The sequence below is a fragment of the Amblyraja radiata genome, chromosome 25 (genome assembly GCF_010909765.2).
Source record: "Amblyraja radiata isolate CabotCenter1 chromosome 25, sAmbRad1.1.pri, whole genome shotgun sequence".
Classification (NCBI taxonomy): Eukaryota; Metazoa; Chordata; class Chondrichthyes; order Rajiformes; family Rajidae; genus Amblyraja; species Amblyraja radiata.
In genome coordinates, this window is record NC_045980.1 from 15,480,469 (window position 1) to 15,506,175 (window position 25,707).

At 40.3% G+C, this 25,707-nt stretch overlaps 1 protein-coding gene across 3 annotated transcripts in view; it reads right to left on the reverse strand.

Annotated features, from left to right (window-relative positions):
• Positions 1–4,752: 4,752 nt before the first annotated feature.
• Positions 4,753–25,707, reverse strand: part of setd1b (SET domain containing 1B, histone lysine methyltransferase) — a 111,657-nt gene continuing 90,702 nt past the window's right edge. For 2 of the 3 annotated variants that reach the window (XM_033043236.1, XM_033043237.1), the window contains exons 12-19: positions 25,516–25,585; positions 23,492–23,788; positions 18,600–20,243; positions 14,230–14,393; positions 13,442–13,579; positions 9,679–9,798; positions 8,165–8,302; positions 4,753–7,107 (exon numbers count right to left, since the gene is read on the reverse strand). In XM_033043236.1, coding sequence (XP_032899127.1) covers positions 6,934–7,107; positions 8,165–8,302; positions 9,679–9,798; positions 13,442–13,579; positions 14,230–14,393; positions 18,600–20,243; positions 23,492–23,788; positions 25,516–25,585 — 2,745 coding nt within the window. In that variant the 3' untranslated portion in view covers positions 4,753–6,933. The remainder of the gene's footprint in view (positions 7,108–8,164; positions 8,303–9,678; positions 9,799–13,441; positions 13,580–14,229; positions 14,394–18,599; positions 20,244–23,491; positions 23,789–25,515; positions 25,586–25,707) is intronic. The other variant, XM_033043238.1, reaches the window with a different exon arrangement.

Consider the following 25,707-nt stretch of genomic DNA (forward strand, 5'->3'; position numbering starts at 1 on the left):
ACTGGGATGGGGGAGGTGATGGAGCGAGAGGAAAAGCAAGGGCTACTTACCCTCTCTGATTCCTGCTGCCCTCCGACCACGATTTAACCCAGATAAATCTTTCCAACCCATCTTCTCTCCTTTTCAGTTCTGTCTCAAACCTGAAACTGTAAATCTGCTTCTCTTTCCTCAGATACTGCCTGACCTGCTGAGTATTTCCAATATTTAAATTTTTATTAAGACTAAATATTCCAGACTCCCGCCACATATACAATTCCCAATCAACTTACTTTGTTATATTTGGTCCTGTTACATCAATGTCCACCTTCAGAAATCCCACCCAATATTATGTAAATAACGGTCATCAACTTGTACAGGTATTAATTTTTTGTTGACGGCCAAAAGTAATTGGAGCAGAATTAGGCTATTCGGCCCATCGAATTTACTGCACCATTCGATCATGATTTGCGTTCAAAACTGGGTATTGTGACCACCATTAAAATTTTGAAATAAAATTGCACCTATTTATAATTTATAACTTGTTTTATAATTTAAAACAATTCATCCACTGCATGAAAGTTTGGTGTTTTGAAATAATTATTGATTAAAATAATTAATTAAATAAACATTTATTTAACAGATCTGTTCCTCATAATAGATCATCAATTTTATTCTATTGGGTTCAATTTTCCCAATATTACAGATATTATGAATTAACTCAGATTGTGGAAATTAGAAAATGCATACTTGAAGCCGAACTTCATAAATTTAACTAATCATTAAAAATGTACTTATTAACTGTATGAAGAGATAAATTACATTAAATACTTGATATATTTTACGTTGAATTCATGAAATGAATTCAGAGCTTCTAGAAAAATTTCCTCTAATCATAATGAAAACTACTATAGTATTTATTATCTCTTACCCATTCTAAGTATTTTTACATTTGAAAACTTCTTGTAAGGTTGTTAAGATCCTAATGAGCACAGAGACATGGATCCGACAAAATAGTTTTGTTGCATAATCATTCAAAGACATTTAAGATGTAGCACTATACAAGTTCTATCACGGAAAACGCGATAAATTCAGAAAGACTTTCACAAGTAGCACAAAGTCTTACACCCTCTGCGATTTTGCATTTTAAGACCTGGGTGACGCATATGATATGGACATACTATTTTCAGTTAAGTTAGTAAACTGAATAACTCCCAATAATAATTCCAAAGAATAATTCCAACTTAATATTATTTAGTACAAGGACTACATTATACATCCACTTTCATTAGTTTCAATATGAACATTTTTTATTCCTGTATATATTCATCATGCAAGACTCTTGATCCCAATTGGACCACTTTAATCATTCTTCAGAAAGACACATACGATGTTTGGGAATGCACATGCAACAGCATTCCTCTCTAGCGTGTACTCACTTTAGTTAATTATCCCACTGTGCCAATAAAACTGCTTGGCCAATTTCAGTAATTAGATGCCTCAAGTGCATTGTTTGTTCCATTAACTTGAGGGATCCACATTCCAATAGACACATCAACATGTTCAGACAGTGGATACAATGCAAGATGACCATCCAAACTGCATTTGTTCAGAAAAGAATGAACCACTCCTTATGGTTTGATTTACCAGGAGATTCTGCATTTTGGTTATTAACCCTTTGGCGATCAATACAGCTGATTCAATCCAACTTTGGTACTTAAATACACACACATATATATACACACACATACATATATATATATACACACACATACACAGACACACACACATATATACACACATACATGTATATATATACACATATATACAGACACACACACATATATATATACTAGTAAATACTAATATATATATATATATATATATTAAAGCACATGTTTCAAATGGGATTTAATCAGCAAATAATTATATTCCAGTATGTGTATACTATGGAAATAACTAAAGCTTATAGGGGAAATCGGCAAAGGGACTGAGCATAAATGCTAGGGGCAGTGACACCGTATAGATAAGAACTAATCCACCCATTGACATCATCCATAAATGATGGGCACTAATATAAAATAGCTCAACAGTTCCAATTTTGGCAGCTTATGGCACTTTGGGCCTTGCATAGCAATATAACTAAATACCACTGTAACCTCAGGCCCAATGTCTGCTTCACAATAGCACTGTCGTGAAGCCAAGGTTAAATCCCAGTCCAAAGAGTTGCTGAAGACCAAGGCAAGAGCAGTAGCTGACAAACATTGATGATAAAGCAGGATCAGACATGGGAAAAGTAGAGCTAGGCATTCTCACTGTTAACAGCTTAATCATTGGAGGAGTTGACTCCAGCAGCATCCCCTTCCTGAAGAATGGTGGAACTCAGTAGATGAGTACACAACCAGCTAAAGTATTTCCCGTCAACTTAAACCAAGTTGCAGACACCTTAGCCAGAAGCATCAGGTGATTATCCATCTCTTCCACCATCACAGGGACAAAATTTCTAAACCAATTCAATTAATTCTACATAATATTAAGAAATGGTTGAAACCAGTGGATCCTAATAACCTCCCAGCTGCAGCGCTGAAGGTGTGCTCCAGTTGTCGCCAAGGCACTTGACAAAGCTGTTCCAGTGCAGTTCCAACATTAATTCAGGCAGTAATCAGTTCAAAGGTCATCAGTACCCATCATGGTGAGATTGATGCAGACGTCATTCCAATTTTTCGTCCAGGCATTAATATAACCTAACTATTGCCAATAGCTGAACCAGTGGAGCATCTATGAGATCTTATCCTGACAAGGTGATGCTCACAATCATTTCTGTCAGGAGAATTTATTGGGATTAGGTTCCACTGCTTCTACATTGCCAATCAGGCCTTGCAAAAGCGTTGTGTCTTCTCCCAGCTAGGATTAAAGTTTCCAAGGAGGATCAAGGAGTTACCCTGTGGAGCGGGGCCATTCCAGCTGCTGACCAACCTACAGGCCTAAGGCTCCTTCCAAAAGGTCTCAATGTTGACATGACCCTCTAGGCGGGTCTGAAGCTGAGACATGTCAAGTCTGGGTGGGCTCAAAGCTGAATTTTAACATATAAACTCTGGGTGGTGAAGGACCCATCGCAAAAGCAGTGAAGCTAGACAAATCCTTTCTTGGTGGTCTTTACTCCCAAACATAGGTTGGATTTTGATTTGTAGGATTTAAAAAAATATATTTACAGTAATAACACTTTGGAAACTGGCTCCAGATTGTGCAGAATTAGCAGATGCCCCAGGAGTGGAGGGTTGTCAAGGTGTGAATTGCATAGACATGGGCCAAAGGGTCTGTTCCTGACGATACGCTGTGAGGCAGTGGGTTCTGGGGGTGACATCGGATTCCCCAGTGAAGGGAAATGTCTGATGTCTCCTCTCTGCAGGAAGGAGCGGGGATCTGAGAGAGGTCAACCTCCACCCCATTCTCAGTAAACCCAAGTGTCTAATATATGCCATTAAACTCTTCTTCCAAGGCAATCGGATTTGAAGCTCTGGTTAATGGTTGGAAGGTCACTCCACTTGCCTACATCTCCCACCTCTTGTGTGCTCACTTTTCTACAAGGTCTAGAGGGAATGGACCTAGAGTGAGAGCCAAGCCAGGCAATGTTTGTGAGGTTTGATTGTGACACTAATGAAGATGTTGAGTATTCAGGGTGACTGGACTGATGGGAATGTGTGGAATGGGATTGACAGAGGAAAATGGATGCATCTCCAAGTTAAGTTAGCATGGGGACCAATGTATTGTGGCAGAAATAATTATGACTTTTGATGGACATTAGCACAGGTATATAGATAGGAAAGGTTTAGAGGGCTATGGGCCAAATGGGATGAGCACAATACACCAACTTGGTCAGCATGGATAAGATGGGCCGAAGGGCTTTTTCCTGTGCTGTACAGCTCTAGGACTTTGTTGGAGGCTTAGAAACAATTTGGAGAAATACATTTGGGTGAATAGAAATAGGTACTTTCGAGTCGTGATGCAGGGTCTTGACCCAATATATCAACCCTCCCCCCTCTCCCTTTACAGATGCTGCCCTGACCCAGAAGGTTCCCCCAGCAGTTTGTTTTTTTGCTCCAGATTACAGCATCTGTTGTCTCTCGTATCTCCAGGCTCAATCATTTGTCTGTCTGAGATGTCAACTGCGCATTATATGTACAGCCTTACTCGGAGTCTGGCCTTCTCCACCTAACCAAATACTTACTTCAGTCTCTCCGACTCCCAAAAAAATAAAAAATAACATCCCACAAACAAAACAAACCCAGTAATGTGAAGACACTTGGTTGAAAAATGTTTTCTTTTCAAAGGCAATGTCTTCTGATTCCTAACAAAATGACAAGCAGGGAAATATTCCTACTGTTAGATTTCTTGCTTTTAACCACATAAAATAATGAAATTCTCTTACTAATATCACATGGATCCACCCTGAAATCTTCTGTAACTCCAATGCTTCAAGTTATTTTTCTAGCTCTATCTATAGATGTGATTTAATGAATGAAAGGATAATTATAAATTCCTCAATATTTGGTTTTGCATGATTGTACAAAACAGCTTTTCTCAGAGGGAGCGACTTGGATTGAGTATCATACACAGGGAATAGCAAAACAGCTCAAATATACACAAAAAAAACCCAATTCATTCAAATAAATATGACTCGAGATTATTAAGAATGGAAGTCAAATTTCAAATGCTCACAACCCAAAGCATGGAAAAAAATAATTTCCCAAAATAAATGACAAGATCCAGTTTATCTGTAAGAAAAGGTCAGTATATTTATGGATTGCTTTATAAAAGGTACTATCATACATTGTTACATAGTAATGAATTCACAAAAATATGAAGAAATATTTACAAGTAAAACACAACCACAGAACAGTTTCACTTTCATCAAAATGAAACACTTAACGCAGTTTCTATTTGCACAAAACAAAACACTCAAATTCAGTTGATTCCACCTGGAAAGTTGCAAGCACAAAAGTAATCCTTACATCACCAAAGCAGAAACTGTATAATAAAACAAAACCCTAGACCTAACAAGTATATTTCTTGTTTTTTTTCAAACCTTTGCACACATAGACCCTTCTGAAATTCACTAGGTTTCCCCTATCCTTACTTCCTGGGAGAGGAAAACAATCCTTGCAGATTTAACCCTTTCACACACCTCGTCCCAGTTACTAGGCAGCTTGCTCCCAAGCAAAGTAAAAACAAATTGCATGAGGTCAAGTGCTAAAGACAGATAAAAAGTGATAGGAGGGCGACAGAAACATCATAGCTTTACGAATAAATATATATTTATTTTTGCTGGTAATGATCTCAATCAGAAATTATAACTTATTTATGCTTGAATGATTAAATAGTGATGATCAGAGAGCTACTCTACATATATTGATTAATGAAGATATACTATCAAGAAAGCAACTGAATGAAATCTGGTAACCTGGTATCCATGAGTGAAAGGGTTAAAATAATATACAATTTTAGGAAAAAAACAAGCAAATGAGCTAGTTTTTAAAAAATATTAACCCTTTATTAGGTACCATGTCCCTTACAGTGTTTGAGAAAATATTATAATGGATATTGAGGGGAAAAAAACGTTTGATATCCAGTTTATGTTTGGCTGACACACATACAAGATATGCCATTTTTCCTAATTTCTGTACACTCCTTTCTTCCTCCAATAAATACAATCTGCACAGTAGGTATCAGAGATGAAAAAGCCTGACCTTTTTAACATTTTCATTGTATTCCTTAATGCTTCCAATAAATCTAGGTAATTGATAGAGGTAATATTTACACAGAATTTACATGATACTAAAGCTTGACACAAGCTGAAAAATTTGCTACCAGCTCATTGTTAAACATTTTTTTTAAATTTGCCTCCTCTAGTTAGAGCTGTATTTTAACAACTCAAATTACAATATTCACTTTCTTAATAAATTATTTACAAGCTTTTGAAGTACAAAGGAACCAGCAAAATTATTTTTATTTGAAAGGATATGTTTCTACAAGAAACAATGCTCAGAGAGGAGAAATCTGGGTGCACTATGTACAAGATGCAAATTGATCTCAAAATTTTTTTGTTGTTTGCCTTTAAAATGTTTACATGTTCGAAATGATCCCTGAAAACTTCACAAAAAAATTATAAATGAAATTTGTTGTGAAAATTCTGTCAGAGGTTAGAAAGTTTTTTTTAAATGTTTTTCTTCTTGTAGATAGAAATTACTTTGTACAATATAAACAACAGGAGGAACACTCTCCTGGTTAGGGATACCCACTACAGCACAAAAAAACCCCTGGAATTTTGTACAGAGAAAGTGAATACCAAAAGTCACGTGCAAGTCTAAAAGCGAATAGTGCACAAAGCCTTCATAGGCCAAACCCTAGTGCATTAGCACAAAAAAAAATGCTAAGCCAGCTTATCTACAATTTGCAAAAATTGTTATAATCAAAACTTGTAGAGAAAAGGGAAATAAAGCATTTCAAAGTAAAAGCACCAAGGACTAGATACACGTGATGCTACTGTTGAGGCCACAAATTCTCTTCAACTACTTTAATTACCTTCGTAGAAACGTAATTTGAGCTGCAAACCATAAACCTTTTCAAGTATTCAATGGCCACTTCTTCCCATTTTCTGTTTAGTTTAATGTAAAGAAAAGAATTTAAAAGAAAAAGTAGCAGCATTCATTCAGGCCGAAGGAAGAGTGGGGTCCTCTGCATGGACATGGGGAAGAGGAACTAGTATTATACTAGTTAACTGTGACACAAAGTGGTAAACACCTTTCTTTCCAGAGGAAGAGCACCCGAATCCTAAATGCAGTCCCAACACTTATTGTGCATTTAGCCTTAGGTTCAGCAGAAGTGCGATTGTTGGTTTGGCAAGTGCAACCATATCTAGGTTACTGCTCTCAATAGAGCATCTTCATCCTGACCCTTTCAATTGAGGGTTCCTCTACAGTGTTCTGCACCACAGAGACATGGAATTTTCACATCTTCAATGGGGAATTTGTAGTCGTACGTGATCTCCTCGTTCACATTTATTTGCTGCTTGGAATAAATCACTATCTTCTTCTGCGATTCCACTGTGATGACTTTTGCGTAGCAATTAGGCTGATGATAAAGAGGAAATCAGTTAGGTAGGTCTGACCAGTCCCCCTGCACTAGAGTTTGTTCACTTTCTTTATGTGCCAAGATTGTAAGTCAAAGACATCTTTAATGTTAGCAATTATATTTCTTTAATGGAAGTCAACAAACTATTCTCTGATGGACACAAAGTGCTGGAGTAACCCAGCAGGTTATGTTGCATTTATGGAGAACTTCAATAGGTGACGTTTCAGGTCGAGACTTCTAGGTATTGACCCGAAACATTACCTATCCATGTTCTCCAGAGATGCTGCCTGACCTGCTTGCTGAGTTACCCCAGCACTTTGTGTCCTTTTGTGTATTAACCACCATCTACATAATGTCTACACTATTCTCTGAAGGTGTAGAGAATATCCACTAATGATTTCTATAAATCATTGGTGTATTGAGAATTAATCTATAAAAATAAATTAAGTTGACCTCTGAAGTGTTATATATTTCTGTTGCTTGGTTAAAAATTAACTGGAACTTGCATACAACCAAAGTAAATTCCAGTTTCTCAGAAAAGCAGCTCCAATTTTAACTTAGGGCTGTGTTTTTAATTTGTAAACATTTTTCTTGGTAAATCTTCTTCAGTTTTAATCGTTTTTAAATGCCTCTGATGTCCAAAACATTTAAAAACTGTTAAAATAAATTACAGCCTCTGACACATCACAAGCTCTGTCACCCATTTTATTTCCTGTGGATGTCTGTGAGGGACAGACTGTGTGGGTCCACAGCCCGAAGTCTACTTGCTACGGAGACCCTCCCGAGCGTTGACTTCTGCAGCTGACCCAGGTGAGAGCGGGCTGCAGCTGTAACAGGAACTCTGGGTATGTGGCCAGCTCCAGGAAGATTCTGCCCATTATCACTCCAGCTAATCCCCAGCGCTCCTGGCAATTTTGTTTAGATTTCAAATCTTGCCAGCGCTAATCAAAGTAAGTTACTGATCATTCAAAGCATTATAATTCAAACTAACACCAGCCGCATAACTTTTGGTGAGATGATAAAATGTTTTTAAAAAATCGAACTCATAAATACTTACATTGCAACTATGGTTGATAAATCTGGCGAAATTTCCACACTTTGTGGCATCTATAATGGAATCATGATCTACCCTGAACATATAGCTACTTCCAATTCCCTCATCTTCATATCGCTTTTCTCGCATGTCGGCAATAACCTGGAGGGAAATAAGAGCAAATTCATGCAGTTTCATCCTGTGTTTAATGCAGAGGAAATAGATTTTCTGTCACCTGCAAAGCCAATGAACACAACCAACATAGAACAGTATAGTTCAGAAACAGGCCCTTCGGCCCACAATGTCTGTGCCGAACATGATGCCAAGATAAACTAATCTCATCTGCCTGCATATGATCCAATATTCCTCTACTCCCTGCATATCTATGCACTTATCCAAAAGCCTCTCATCTGCCATTATTGCATCACATCTAAGTTATTCAACCAAATAACACAAAGTACTGGAGTAAGTCAACAGGTTAGGCAGCATCTCTGGTAAAAACAGACAGGTGATGTTGTTTTGGGTCAAGACTCTTCTTCAGACTGAACTACTACAACTACTTAGCTGCTGAATATAACTACTTCCAATTCCCAGATCTTCATATCGCTGTGTCTGAAGTTTTCACGTGTCTGAAGAAAGGTCTCACCAGAAACATCACCTGTCCATGTTCTCCCGAGATGCTGCCTGACTTGCTGAGTTACTCGAGTACTTTGTGTCCTTTTGTGTATTAACCAACATCTGCAGTTCTTTCTTTCTACATTATTCAACAAAATAACTGAAATGAGCCACCTGGTGGTCAAGATAATGTGGTTATCCACTACAATAATAAACAGACTAATATCATGCATGCTGTGGTTTTTCATAGAATATAGCACATCCCATACAATCTACAACATGACCTTTATTCATTTTATATATTGTTTATCAAACAGAATATAATTCCCATGTTTCAATTGCAACTGGTTCTTTGTGAACAAACAGAACAAAGGCACAGGACTAAGTTGCTGTTTCACAACCAGGAGTGTAGGCTGTGCCTTGCTTAAAATGTTATGGCAGAAGCAGTGAATCAATCGATTTCCAAAAAAGGAGGAAATCTCCACATTAAAGCACGGTTCTCAGCAAAAGAAAGGATGCCCGAGAAACTCTCCTGGGTGCAAATATATTAAAAATAATACAAGTACAATCTAAAACAGCCATGTTTCCTACCCACACCATGATAAAGACATACAGGAATGAAACAGGCCCTTCAGCCTAACCTGCCCATGCCGACCAAATGCCCCATCTACACAAGTCCCACCTGTCCACGTTTGGCCAACGTCTCTCTGAATCTTTCCTATCCACATACCCGTCCAATTGTCTTTTATATATGGAGGTCACAGACCTCCAGCTAGAATAACACCCTTCCACCACAACCCTGTTTTCTATGGGTAATTCTGGTCTATGCACATTTCTAATATGAATCACAAATCATGCCCTCAACTATTAAATTCCCTTACTAAACAAAGGCACCATAACAATGAGCAGCAACTGGTGGTTACCTGTCGGATGTTTTGTCCAACATATTCAATGACCATCTCATCCGCTGCAATAGGCTCCATCGCAAAAAGTCCCCATTCGTGGATATGACTTTTAGAGAACCTCAGCTTCTTCCGACGGAACTGCACAGAAACATGACAAATTGAAGTGAAAACAGGCTTCTCAACATGAAATCGGTAGCCATGTGCAAGGATCAATGATTAAAACATAGGTCAAAAACAGAATGTGGCAATATTTTTTTTTATCTAGATCTAGAAAATTCGGCCTTTCGAACCAGCTGATGGCTGATCATCTAAAATTAGTACCCCGTTCCTGCTTTTCCCCCCATATCCCTTGATTCCTTTAGCCCCAAGAGCTAAATCTTACTCTCTCTTGATAACATCCAGCAAATTGGCCTCCACTGCCTTCTGTGGCAGAGAATTCCACAGGTTCACAACTCTCTAGGTGAAAACGTTTTTTCTCATCTCAGCCCTAAATGGCCTACCCTTTATTCTTAAACTGTGACCGCTAGGTCTGGACTGCCCCAACATCAGGAACATTTTCCCTACATCTAGCCTGTCCGATCCTTTAAGAATTTTATATGTTGAAAGTCATACCAGTGAACAAGCACCTTAATTGTTTATAAAACACAAAGTGCAGGAGGAACTGAATAAGGAATCCTGACCCAAAATGTCTCCTGTTTATTCCTTCCACACATGATGCCTGAGTTACTCCAGCACGTTGTGTTTTATTCAACAATCCAGCATCTGCAGGTCCTTGTGTCTCCTTAATCATCAGTCTTTTTTTAAATTATTTTTTTTTCCTTTACACTATTCAAATCTATCTTTTAAGGAAAGGAACTGGAAACATTCAGAAACTTCAAAACTATCTCAGCGAGATAAAATAGTGGATGATTATTAAAGCCAGGACGTTTAGGCACTAAAAAACTCTGAAATAGGCAGGCAAAAAGGCATAATAAAATTACAAAAAAGGCACAAAAAGACATTTATTGTAAAAAAAAGTCATAAAAAGGCATGTATTTCCATCACCAAAATATGGTTACAAAAATTATAATATTACGGTATTTTACATTAAATGACCAAAGTTGCCTGGTTGCATATAATTACTAGCATTTTTTTCAAATTACCTGATGTTAAACTATGCCGTCTGTCAGACAGAATATGCTTCAGTTGTGAAAAACTTATTTCTACCTCAGCTGAGGACACTGGTGCATACCCAAAACAAGCTACAGACTCTATATTCATGTCAATATCTTGTGCATTACAACTACCTTTGAGAACTTTAGCTATGTTTTGTATTCCTTCAAGATCTTTGTTAGTTAAAATCACTCTCTCACATTTTCCTTACATGTCTTTACCTACATCGGCAGGAATTTTACGAATATCGTTAGTTACTTTGTTGAAAAACCTGCAAGTTATTCATTAATGTTTCGCCACATTTCTCAAGGGAATTGATAGCTTGTGGGAAGTTTGCAAAATTGGAAGCAAATTGGAAGATCGCGGTGAAGGGACTTTTTCTGCATGATTTCACTGACGATCCTGACTGGAGCACATTCTTCTTCCAAACAGTTGACGATTTATTTTATCTTTTCAAAATTTGCAGCATAGTAGAATACAGCAGAGAGCCATGTACCCCACCTTAATCAAAACGGGCTGATGAGTTAGCGAAATCTCGGGTGCCATTTCCTTGAACACCTGCAGTGCTTTGAGGATGATTTTCTTCCTCAAATTGGAAACTAGGCGATCGACATTTGGAAACAAGCTACTTATGTACTAACAATTCTATGAAGTCCTTGAGCTAAGCATGTCAAATGCAATATTTTGGGGAATAAAATTTTAAGAGCACGAGCAGCTTTTTTCATGTGCAGAGCTGCATCGGTAACAAACAAGAACATTCTCATGTTTTATACCTTCTTGCCAAAGTACAGCAAGTGAAGATATAAACAACTGAGCAATAGTGGAGCTTTTTAACTTCTCCAATACTTCCGATGTCAACAAATAATTCTTTGATGGTTGACCTGCCTCCAGTGTACCGATGACCACATTGGCAACATATCTCCTCACAGCATCGGTTGTCTTATCTATTGAGATCCATATTTTGTTGCATGCAACTTCATCTCTAATTTTCTTCACAACAATGTTGAAATTGCTGGCAACATAATGTTTCCGTAATGATGACTCGCTTGGTATGGGTTCCTCTGTGTATTTCTCTAAAAAACCTCTGAGAGATATATTTTCCAATTTCCACAGTGGAATTCCAGCATCAATGAATGCCTTGCACAGATCACTCGAAAACTCAGATTTGTGACTGGAGCCAACAGTAAATGTAGTGAGGAGACAAGCTTGGGTACTTCGCTTGAGTAGTCGACACCCCAGCGGTATCAACATTGACTTCTCTATTTTAGATAGCCCTTGTCTTCTCCCTCCTCTCCTTCCCCCTTCCCAGCTCTCTTTCTTTGTCTCTCTGTCTCCGCCGCTTCCTTTCTTTTTCCCGACCCCCCCACCCACATCAGTCTGAAAAAGGGTCTCGACCCAAAATGTCGCTTATTCTTTCTCTGCCTGCCTCACCCGTTGAGTTTCTCCAGCATTTTTTGTCTACCTTCAATTTTTCCAGCACCTGCAGTTCTTTCTTAAATAGATCTTGGAGAAAATAGAACCAGCGGGCAGCGGCATAAACGAATGAACGACCGACGGTGGCGCCCCTGGTTTCGCCCCAGTGGTGGAAATTTTCTTGTAAGTTATACCATGTTAACACGTTAATAAAAACATTAATATTAACATGTTAACATAGAAAACATCATTGTAATCACGGTACAACTAGAGAAAATAGCACGTCCTTTAAGCAAAACGGCAAAAAAAGGCTGATTTAGGCAATCGTTTGTGAAAAAGGCATTATCCTGGTGAAATCATCAAAAAAGGCATGAAAAGGCACATGGCATTCATGGCAAAATCCTGGCTCTAATGATTATAAACACAAAGACTTGGGAGTGTCCAAATCGATGCTCATTTTAATGCTAAATTAATCAGGCTCAGCCTGGACAGGGGGAGGTATTAATGACAGGAGGTGCCCTGGGCGGGAGCAGGGTGAAAGAGTTTCTAATCACGAGTGCTATCTAATTAATACCATTAGGTGAACGTAGAATTTTCTGCTTGAACTCCCTGCAGTTGACCAGCCTGGAAATAATATGCTTATCTCTGATCTTAATCACACGACTGTGCCCTTAATTCTTTAGGGACTTTCGGTTCCCATGAGATGATAACCAAGCAAAATAATTAAAGCACAACATGAAAGTGCTGGAGGAACTCAGCGGGTCAGGCAGCATCTAGGGGGGGGGAATGGACAGGCAACGTTTTGGAGAAGACACTACGCAAATAATCATGACCCAAAACATTGCCTGTCCACTCCCTTCCCATTTGGTGCCTGACCCACTGAGATCTTCCAACACTTTGTGCGTTTTGCTCAAGATTCCAGCACCTACAGTCTCGTTTCCCCAAAATTATTTAAGACCTTCAGGAGAAAGGGGTAAAGAAAACTGAATACATGTTGATTACTTTTAAATCCATCCAACATTAGTGATGATTTTCCACACAGTTAGCTACCCATAATTTACAGCAAATGATTCAAGGATCTTAAATAAATTAACACAAGAACAAAGCCCACCCTGTCTTACTAAGAATGAGCACATCCAGTAACAGATGTGTATTTAAAGTCCTGCATGAGAAAAAATAAGCTGCAATCAATACGAGTAGAACAGAAACCACAAACCTTCAGCTGATTAAATTTAAGGAGATCGCTGTCTGCGGGTAACCCTCCCATGAAGGATGACAGGAGTCTGCGCTGCTCCGACCGTCTCTCTGAGCCTGCTCGTGTGGAAGCATGAGGTTGGGCTGGAATACTCATTCCCTGTACGGAGCATTATTGATATTTAAGTCACATTATAGAGGCAGAGAATCATACAGCATAGAAACAGGCCTTTCGGCCTAATTTGTCCATGTCAACCAAGATGTCCCAGCTCAGCTAGTCACATTTCCCCGCATTTGACCCATTTATAAATAATGAATAATACAAGAAATTAATAACTGTAATACTTGGTACTTGTTGATACAGCTGGAAAAATATCATGAACATCACTTTTTTCCCATAACAAATATCATACCTAATATCAAAAGCTTTGATAATTCATAAGCTAAATAATTATCACAGGTTATTATATAAATCATTGGCAATGTGGTTGGCATGCACCAAAATAAAAATACAGCATGATGTAAAATTAACTTAAAGATTGCACATCCATTTAGTCCGAATCATACAACATATTGCTTTGGTCACCTTAGCTTTAATATATCCAGTCCTCTAGTCCCAACACCCAAGTAAAATGGTTGATAACTACCCTTTATCCATATAAACAAAGAAAAAAAGTGAGTTTAAAAGTGAATTCAATACTATTTGACCATACCATTCAAGCCCCAAAAGAACGAACGAACAAATATGTAGTGATCAGACGTCCAATTTCAGATTTATCCTACAATGTTTGTTATGCACAGTGATCTTACCTGTGTGTCAGCTGGTGGCTCATCAGCCAACGTGTCGCTGTTGAGGTATTTTGCTTTGTCCTTCTTACTGATTTTGTAGTAACCTTCACTGCGGGCACAGCCAGTAACGTGCTCCCTCATTCCATCCTCTTTTTTCTTCTTCTTAACAGTGTAGGTATTGGTATGTACGAAGCGTTAAGGAAAGGTTTCACCCACAATCTTCTTTCAAGATAAAATTAAGCAAGGATCAAATAATATCAAAGTCTAAAAAAAATTGAAACCAGTAATTTCCTTTGAAAGTCATCAAATATGCGATTAGGAAAGTTACACAAGACCATTAAATTTAAAGTGTACATTACATAATACATTAAACATGGCAACTGATTTTCTGTGATAAGGTGTATTGCAAATTAGTTGTTTTTTTAAATATTTGGGATGTTTGTGCCATATCAGGGTAAAAACATTGCCTGGCTGGTTACTGTGGTTGAATGTAAATGCCTCTAATATTAATTTTTGTGTCTAATATTAATTTTATAGTGGCCCTTTGGTAATAACATTCAATGGCTTCAATTCCGTGAAACCCATAAATCTTTAATATTTCTGTATTTATTTTTGATGAAATATCTGATATTTAGCGGCAGTGAATTGGAGATTGGGTTTTATTGGTATGTGGTCTGATGCTGGATGTTGGTCATGTTAGGAATGGTGTTCTCTTCAGTAGTAACGGATCACCTTTGGCTGAAGAAGCACTGGACTATTTGGCATGAGAGTTCTTATTAAAGATTGGCATTGCTGGCAGAATGTTTGGGAGGTAGAATGTAGAGTTCATGTCATTGGTAAATGGTGAGTGGTTACTTGCCCTGTAACTCCAGATGATAGGGGAATTTGTTCAGAGATGTGCTATATTGACGTGCAAGTTCCTTAATGGTTTCTAAAAAATAAATCTGTTTTGTTGCTGGTTGCTTGCAGAAAGGTAAATTTACTTTTAGACGAAATACAACCCACCAAGTCGGCGCCAACCCGCGATCACCCCGTACACTACACACTAGGGACAATTTACAATTTCTGGAAGCCAATTAACCTACAAACCTGTAGGTCTTTGGAGTGTGGGAGGAAACCAGAGCACCCAGAGAAAACCCACGTGGTCACAATCTCCGTACAGACAGCACCTGTAGTCAGGATCGAACCCCGGTCTCTTGCGCTATATGGCAGTAACTCTACCGCTTCGCCACTGTGGTTTCTAAAATGTTCACCATTTCTCTTCAGTCCCAGACTCTCCTTTTGTCTTCCAATCTCTTTGTAGGTAAAAGGGTGCACTTGTTTTGCTTTCAAAAAGGAACTTATTTTGCTTTCAAAAATCCACTAATCTGGTTCAAACCAATTTAAATTAGTCATACAGCAAGGAAACAACATCCATGACAACCAACATCAAAACTAGTCTGATTTCCCTGCTTTTGACCCATATTCCATTAAACCTTTCATATCCATCTACCTGTCCAAGTGTCTTATACATGCTGTTCATAGTATCTGCCACAACTACCTTTCTCTGGCAGCTTATTCCATAAATCTACTATCCTCTGAGTAAAAAAGTTGCCTTAAACATATGTCATCTTGCTTTTGATTCACCTCCCCTGGGTAAAAGACTCTGTGCATATCTATTAACCATATAACAATTACAGCACGGAAACAGGCCATCTCGGCCCTTCTAGTCCGTGCCGAACACTTATTCTCCCCTAGTCCCATCTACCTGCACTCAGACCATAACCCTCCATTCCTTTCCCATCCATATACCTATCCAATTTATTTTTAAATGATAAAATCGAACCTGCCTCCACCACTTCCACTGGAAGCTCATTCCACACAGCTACCACTCTCTGAGTAAAGACGTTCCCCCTCATGTTACCCCTAAACTTTTGTCCCTTGATTCTCAAATTATGTCCTCTTGTTTAAATCTTCCCTACTCTCAATGGAAAAAGCTTATCCACGCCAACTCTGTCTATCCCTCTCATCATTTTAAAGACCTCTATCAAGTCCTCCCTTAACCTTCTGCGCTCCAAAGAATAAAGACCTAACTTGTTCAACCTTTCTCTGTAACTTAGCTGCTGAAACCCAGGCAACATTCTAGTAAATCTCCTCTGTACTCTCTCTATTTTGTTGACATCTTTCCTATAATTTGGCGACCAAAATTGTACACCATTCTCCAGAATTGGCCTCACCAATGCCTTGTACAATTTTAACATTACATCCCAACTTCTATACTCAATGCTCTGATTTATAAAGGCCAGCACACCAAAAGCTTTTCCCCTCAGTCTTTCTCATGGGAATGGATAAATTGTGCGAATTTAGCTCAGCTTCTAAATAGTATAATATCAATGTGAACTGAAATATGGTGTCACAAGTATAGGCTACTATGTATTACTCCTCTCTAATATATTCAGCTAGTAGCTTTTTAAATATATATATATTTCACTTCCATCTTTTCTTAATTTCACTTTCAACTGATTTTATCAGTGACTGCAAGATGCCTATTATTTAGCCAGCTTTGAATTTCCTCTGAGATATATAGCACAGATATTGGACAGAGTCTGCAGTGAAAGGCTTCAAAAGGATCAAATGACACACACGACAATTCAATAGATAATTGTGACACCATCAAACACCAACTGCTTCTTTTGTTCAAAACCTATTTTGATCACGAGCATGGTAAAAATAAAGATAAAATGTAAGAGCATTTATAAACTATTTGATTGCTCCATTAATAAATGACAGTGAAATCCTAACATAACACTTTCCCTACGAAATGTTGGAAAGTTTTGATTGGGTTTCCTTATGGCAATGTTTGGATGAAGATAACTCTACTGAGAGGGTTTTGGTTGCAAACCCTGATATAAAAGATGTAACGAAGCCTGAAGATTTTGCATAATTTTCAATTACATTTAGCGAATTACTTGTTTATGGAACTGATGTGCAACAATGCTGAGAACTATGATCTTCCCTCTGTATCTTCTTCCTTTTCTCTATCTGTTGTACTGAGTTAGATATTCAATACATAGGCACAATAATTCTGATCTGTTTGGATAGCAGGCAAGACAAAACTTTTGACTGTACCTCGGCATAAGTGACCATAATAAACGCAAACATATTGCATTGATCACAGTTACTCACATTTTAATGAATGTAGGCTTATTCAGTTCATTTAGAAATATTGTAATATAAGTATAGATGGGGCAAGGATGAGGCTGGGAGTTGGTGCCCGACTTGAATTTGGGGATGTAGTGAAGTTAGAATTTAAAATGTTATTTTGTGGGGCTCTTTCGATGTGCACGAGTGCAATTGGTTCTTGGTAGCAGCAGTTCTTGAAATGGAAGTGCAATTCCTGGAAGCCGGACGTAAATTGTAGGAACTGGGTATGGAATTTTAAAGTGGTAGAACCCAAGGTTTAGCAAAATGGGAACCAAAGCCAACAGTATTGAAATGCTCAGAGATTTATGTTTGGTGAATAAAATGCCTGCATTTTCCATAGGTCTTAAGGGCGGCACAGTGGCGCAACTGGTAGAGCTGCTGCCTCACAGGACCAGAGTCCTGGGTTCAATCCTGTCCGTGAGTGCTGCCTGTTTGGAGTTTGAATGTTCTCCCTGTGACCGCGTGGGTTTCCTCCCTGTGTTCTGTTTCCATCCCATATCCCAAAGACGTGCGGGTTTATAGGTTAATTGGCCTCTGTAAATTGCCCCTTTTGGTGTAGGGGGTAGATGGGAAAGTGGGATAACACAGAACTAGTGTGAATGGGTGACTCAGTGGGTTGAAGAGCCTCTTTCCATGCTGTAATTCTAAACTAAACTAAAAAAAAATTTTTTAATGAAAATAATATTCATCATTTTAAATGCACATAATTTTTTGGATATGCAACCAATCACATTATTCATATTTGCATAGGCAATTGCAGTTTTACAATCTGCAGAAGAGCAAGAATATTAATGATTAATTATGTTCTATTAATTTACTCTTCCATTTATCACCAACACAAATTTAAGCATTAAATATAATTTGTTATGAACTTATCGTTCTCTCCCTTCAAAAACAAAAGCAACCATGTTTATGTTAGAACGTGGAAACAAGGACCTACAGATGCTGATTTACAAAAAAGACCACAAAGTGCTGGAGTAACTCAACGAGTCAGGCAGCATCTTCGGAGAAAATGGGTTGGTGACGTTTCGGGTCGGGACCCTTCTTCATACTGAAGATCATATATTTGCAATCTCATCATATAATCTGAAGACGTCTCGACCCGAAACGTCACCTTTTTCATGTTCTCCAGAGATGCTATCTGACTTGGTGAGATGTTTAAGTTATTTTGTTTCAGCACAGGTAAATGTAATAACCTGAAAGGATATAAGGATGATGGACCCAAAGTGTGTCATTCAGACAGTCCATGCAATTGTCCTGCAGAAGCATTCTATCATACGTAATTTTCATGAATTTAATATCTTCCTCGTCCATTCCTTCATTCCAAATGTCATACAAAATGGTCATCTCCTCGAATTCAGAGCGGGGTTTAAACAGCGACCGAGGTGGAGACGAGTCAGATGATGGAAGATCATCATACCACTCATCATATTTTTTCCTATGCCTTCGAGTCCATCGTTCTTTAAATTTAGCCTTTTGTTTTACTTCATATTCCTCATCTTCGTCATCCTCGTCTTCAATCTTGATCTTTGTCTGCAGTTCCTTCGGGATCAGTCTGTCAGATTCCTTTTGCTGTTTTTTGCTTCGACACTCCTCTGGTGTTTCCATGTAATTGACGCCACTTTCGTCCCAAGAGTCTAGTATAGCAGCTGCCGGGTCTTTCAGACCAATGTGATCGTGTACACGCGTACAACCCAGGTCTTTAGTATCAGCTTCAACTGTGCCAGCCTGCAGAGGAGGCCTGAGCTGGTTGGCAATGTTTACCATTGGTTCTTCCTTTAACTGGGAATCTAAAGCAGGGACTGGTGCTTGAGGTGCGTGCTTTTCTTTTGTATAGGCGATTTTGTGGTGGGGTAGCTTTTCATTGGGAACAATGCCAAGAGGCAAAGGTGGTGCTGGTTCTGACAAAACTAATACTCTCTCAGCTTCCGGTTTGATTTCCTCTTCCAATTTCTCCTTGTTATTTGGCACAGTTGCAGATTTTATTAATGGACTCAGGGCAGAGTCAGGCAGTAACCCCAATTCCATTGGGAAACTAGGAGGAGTAATCAAAGTGACAGGCAGAGGAAGGGGAGTTGAAAGCACACTATTCACACTTATCAATGGGGTCGTACTGGATGGCTCCTTATGTATTAGTTTTTCCTTTTCCTCGTCCAGTGAAGATTTCTTGGATGCTAGTAATGGAGACACAGCGGCTGTATTTGTCTCTGGGAAAGCAGCAAAGTTGAAATCTCTGCCTGGAGTGCGGGGGACTCCGGAGTTTACACCAGGGGACTGAGATGGATACATAAATGGACTGCCAGGGATGCGAGGTGAGCTCATGGTCAAACTGTTTCCTGTTAATGGCCCTTCGCTGCCCGGAATCGTGTCGGTGCTCAGAGAAGGTGTGAGACCTTTGATGGGGTCGGCCACAAAATCTCGCCCAGGAGTTCTTGGTGGACCATCTTCAGATGGCGTTTTCATCAAAACCGCGTGCTCGAGAACTGGAGATCTAATGATCACGGGTATCTCCTGCTTGCCCGGCGTTGGAGGAGCTGCTGGGATGGACATAGACGGTTTTGCAAGGGACGACGTGGAGGTTTCACAGTCAAAGTGGATCGTGATTTCTCTGCCGGGCGTACGTGGAAGACCGTCATCCTCGTCTGTGGCCGACAGGGTGAACTTCATTTTATTACGCAGTTCTGGGTCACTGTCATCAGACTTGTTCAGGACACTGCCTTTAATGACAGACAGCGTGGCGAGAGCTCCCGTTGGAGTGGATGGCCTGGGAACGCAAACATCATCGGCAGTGTCAACTTTCGGAAGCTCAGTCACTTCAGGTTCCGGTTCACCATCTGCATGAGGCTCCTCTGCTGCAAGGAAGTCAATAATGAAGACATATCAGTAAAACAGTCTACAAAACAAGAGATAACTCCAAGAAATATTATGCATCATTATTTTCACTCTCTAAATCACATAGAGGCTGCCATTGAGTCCAGCATGACTTTTCTTAAAGGGCCTGTCCCACTTTCCCCGAGTTACTCACAAATTCTTCCGAGTTTTCCCCTTGATTCAAACTCGGAGAATTACGGTAATAGCCAGCCGTAGGTACTCGGGGCTATTTTTTTAACTCATGGACATTTTTCAACATGCTGAAAAAACGTCCCGACTTACCTGATGCCCCGAGTACCTACGGCTGGCATTACGTGCCGCTACGAAATATCTACGGACTCCTACGGACATTCTCCGGTTTTGAATCAAGGGGAAAACCCAGGAGAATTCGTGAGTAACTCGGGAAAGTGGGACAGGGCCTTTAGGATGCGTTTTGCTTTTCGGGTAAATATTCCAACTGATTAAAAAGTGATTTAGAAAAAGTGGACTGCAAACAGCTATTTTTAAATAATCGGTAGACACGAGGAACTGCAGATGCTAGTTTATAAAATAAGACACAAAGTACTGGAGTAACTCAGCGAGTCAGGCAGCATCTCTGGAGAACAGGGATAAGTGACATTCTGGGTTGGGACGCTTCTTCACAACCTTCTTTAAAAGTGTAACATTTTTATTTTTTCCTTTCTAATTGGAGATCCAGCTTAGCTTTAAAATTGCTGTTGAATCTGGTTCCAACACCCAGTCAGCCAGGTATATTCCAGATAATATCAACTCACGAGGCTGCTTCTTTTGTCACTTACTTCAAAACCTGTTCTACGGCTACTGACCACACTGCCCAGTTACGGTTTAACAGCTGGCTTCAAAGGAGTTAACAGCAATACTTGGCGGGTACATTCTTTAGAGGAAATTATACACTTGGCAGGGAAATCAGGAGAGCAAATAAGGGGCATGGGATAACTTTGGCAGATAAGGTAAAGGAGAATCCAAAGAGTCTTTCAAGTATATTAAGGGAAAAAGAGAAAGGAACTAGGGAGTGAATTGGAACCCTCACAACATATCAACAAGGTCATCCAAGTGCGGAGCCACAAAAGAGGGGCGAGGTCCTAAATTAATATTTCCCATCTATACTTGCTGTGGTGAAAGACACAGATATTCTAGGGAACATGGGGAAGAGAAGCACAATGTCTTGAAGTGAGTCCACATTACTGGGGTGGAGTTGGAGATGGTCTTGAAGGGGAGGATACTCCTCAAACTGCGGAGCATCTTGGACAATGCAGCTCACCCCCTCAACCCGAGGAGCACCTTCAGCAACAGACTGGCTCCACCAAAAAGCAGCACAGAACGCCACAGGGGATCCTTTTTCCATGTGGCTATCAAACTGTATAACTCCTCCTTCCGTCGTGGGATAGACTGACTCCCACCCCTCCCCTCCCCAATCTTTGCTTGCACATCCTCAATCCTGGACTTTCCACTCGTCACTATACTTTCATGTTTCATGGATCTTGTTATGTTTTTATGATTGTTGGCAGACCAATTTCCCTCATGGGATAAATAAGATTATATTGTATTGCAGAAGAGGTGGTGCTGGAGGTCTTAAAGCACACAAAGGGTAAATAAACCTCTGGGATAGGTATATCCTGGGTCATCTCACTGCCCTGGATTAACTTGATTAAGTTTACCTTGGGTTTGTGGGATGCGAGGGGAAATAATGCCTGTATCATCGATAACTCGGGCACGGAACTGAAAGACTGGAGTGTGGCTATTGTTGTGCTTTCTATTAGAAAGGCAGCAAGGAAAAACCTGGGAACTACAACCTAAATTGTTTTTGGAAGGGATTCTGAGACAGGATCTATATGAATTTGGAAAGATCTGGACTGATTAAGGATTTTCAGCATGGTTTTGTGCATGGGAAATTGTGTCTCATCAATTTGATTGAGTTTGGCAGGGCAGATGGAGTTTAATTCAGATAAATGTGGGAGATTGCATTTTGGTAAAGCAAACCAGGGCAAGAAATGTAGTAAACAGTAGATCCCTGGTGAGTGTTGTAGAACAGAGAGACCTAGGGGAAGTAACAACACAGGTTGACAGGGTGGCAAAGAGAGCCAAATTTCATCTTCCTTAGTAACCCTGCTGACCAATCTAAGAGTTACTGTCTTGGATTTTGACTGAACCCCAAAGGGTGTTTAATGCACTGGAAGGTCTCCTCCGAGCCACAGATGATCCCGGGTTGGAATTACGTCGCCGTTCCTTCACTGTTGCTGGGTCAAAGTCCAGGAACCCTCTCCCCAACAACACTGTGGGTGGACCAAGCCTTGAAGACCTCTGTGGGTGCACCACACCTCAAGGACAGCAGCAGTTCCAGAAGGCAACACATCACCACCTTCTCAAGGGCAACTAGGGATGGGCAATTAAATGCCGGCTCAATCCACAAAACCCACAAGCCTTGATCGAAGATCCAGAATTTTTTAAATGTTCATTCAAGGTCCACTAGGCGTAGGATAAATGGACCCAGAAACATAACAGACATACCCAATACATGGTATGGATGACTTGACTCGTGCAATTTTATGATAAACATAAAGCTTGAGCTGGATCTGTGGGCCTTTAACAAATGAATGCCGAGGTTCGATCTGGTATTAGGTAAGAGGGCAACTCTGCCTGGGTTGCCACAAGGTGTCGAACTTCCACACTTTTCCTTTGATCATTTGTGTTGCAACCCACCCTCTTTCCTGCCACAACTTCATGGTTCTTAGATTTCTCCCAAACCACCACCTGACACTCTCTTTCAATTCCTCCAGAATATGCCGGCCAGCCTCATTTGCTCCCAGCAGCCATCTTTCTAGCACTCCCCTGCTCCTCCCGTCAACTCTTCACCAAACCTCAGCCCCCATCATCTCCAGTGATCATCCCCTTGGCCTACCAACTACAACCAATCCTCTCTCCTCGTGTCCACAGACCCCTGGTCCATCTCAATTGATTTGGCCCCAGTCAGAAAGCTTACTGTGCTTGAAGACCTGTTCCACCACACACACCTTCATGGAAGAATATCAGAACGTTGAGATCTTGTACTGAAGCGGCATGGGCATTCCTTCCCCTCCCCCAACGACTCCCACCTCATCGCACCAACTCTTCCGTTTGTGCCGAACTTTCTCGCTCATGAGATCTGAGCACGGTACATTTACGAAAAAACAAGAGTCAGATTCCCGTTTGTATTTTAATGCAGTGACCTCACCTGGAACTCCAACTGGCGATGGAGCAGATTTTATCACTGGCTCAGTTTCTGGAGGAACTTCATCTGTAATACTCTCACTGAGGAGCTCAGCTACCTCCTCCGCTTCATGGCCTGATGCCTCCACTGTCGCCACTGGTGCTTCCGTTTCTATCTCAGTCTCCCGTAATAGTGGTGCCTTCTCCTTCTCATCCTCCTCCTCCTCCTCGTCTTCCGAGCTGGACTCATATTCCGAGGACTCGTCACTGTCGTCTGAATATTCAACCTCCACCTTTGATGATGCAACGCTGATCGCTTCATCTGTTCACACAGGAATCACAATGTTACTTGCAACATCCAATACTCAAGTCACTAGGGATTGAAAAGACATTGGTGATGCAATGATACAATATGCAAAAAATGTTGAGCAACAGTAGGGAAATCTTACTTCATTGTAACTCAATCAAAGAAAGAAAATTAATGGAAGACAGACACAAAACACTGGAGTAACTCAACGGCACAGGGAGCATCTCTGGAGAGAAGGAATGGATGACGTTTTGGGTCGAGACCCTTCAGAAGAAGTCTGAACAAGGGTCTCGACCCGAAATGTCACCCATTTCTTCTCTCCAGAGATGCTGCCAGTTCCGCTGAGTTACTCCACATTTTGTGTGCATCTTTGGTTTAAACCAACATCTGCAGTTCCTTTCTACACATGAATCGACTGTTTTTTGCACCCACCGGCATTTGGCGATTTGCAGTGAAGTTAGTCCCAGATTTAAATCCTCCGAATATTGGCTATGCCTTCTGTCAAAATCTGTCAATTGTTTCTGAGATGGGTAACTGCACTATAGCACCCGAGGTCTACATGTTGTGAGGGCATCATAACTCGGCTTGTAGGCAGAAACAAGGAACTGCAGATGCTGGTTAACAAAAAAAGACACAAAATTCTGGAGAAACTCAGCAGGTCAGGCAGCATCCCTGGAGAATGTGGATAGGTGACATTTCAGGTCATGACCCATCCTCACACAGAAGAAGGGTCCCGACTGGAAATGTCACCTATCCATGTTGTCCAAGGATGCTGCCTGACCCGCTGAGTTACTCCAGCTCTTTGTGTCTTGACTTCAGGCATCTTGACAAGCAAAATTGGCTCTCTAGAACTGGCTCAGGTGACAGCAGGCAAGCAGTGATGGTAAACATCGGGATTACAGAAACCATTTCCAAGTAATTGCCAGGTCTAGCAATATGCCGCCCAATAACTGTACAGTATTAATCTACACTTTCAAAGCATACATCCAGGCTGGTGATACGTGTCAATTATGGACCAGCCTGACTGTTCACTGACTGAAACTAGACACCCAAACTGGAATAAAATATATTTTGAAATCCACATCTTCCGATTGGGTAACTTACACTATGGACATTGAATTCTCCAATTTTAGGTAACTAACCTAAACCGGAAATTCCCCTCTTGCCCCCCCCCCCCCACCCTCCCTCTCTTGTTTGTGCCCCACCTGGACTAGCACCTATTTCTCCCCTCACCCTCCACTTCCACCTGCATTCCCTTCCACTGTCTGCTCAATTAACATCTCTTCAATCTCATCTCACACTTTTAGGTTTTTCATCTCTGGCCTTTGTCCAACCATCTGCTGATCAAATACAAACCCTCACGTATCCACCTAACACTTTGCCAGGCTTTGTCCTGCCTCCTTCTCTCTTCCAGCTTTCTCCACCACCCCCCCACCCCCCCGCCCCCCAAACAGTCAGAAGAAGGGTCCCGATCCAAAATGTCACCGAGCCATGTTCTCCAAAGATGTTGCCTGACCTGCTGAGTTACTTAGTGTCTATTTTTGAATTCTATAGTGTACTTATAATCTTTTTGGATTGCCGCGCACAGATTAAGAACTATAGATTGCCAATGTCCATTCTGCATTGCCCTCTCCCAATTTTCTTCAGTGCAGAGTGGCACAGATGAATTTGTGTGAAGTTAAACTCAGGCAGATTAAAACTGTTATGTGCTCCTATCTGTCACCAGCTGAGCAAGATCTCACCTTCTTCAGAGTCCAGCCCCTCCTTTTCACTGGTCTCAGCCTCTGCCTCTTCATCTTCACCATCTTCTTCCTGAAAACATTTGGTAAATTTTACTTAATTCCATTCACTAATAACAAAACAAATTCTCCACCAACAAAAGAAGCAGCTCTTTGGAACAATGGTGGCTACATAAGTTCGGATTATTTACAATT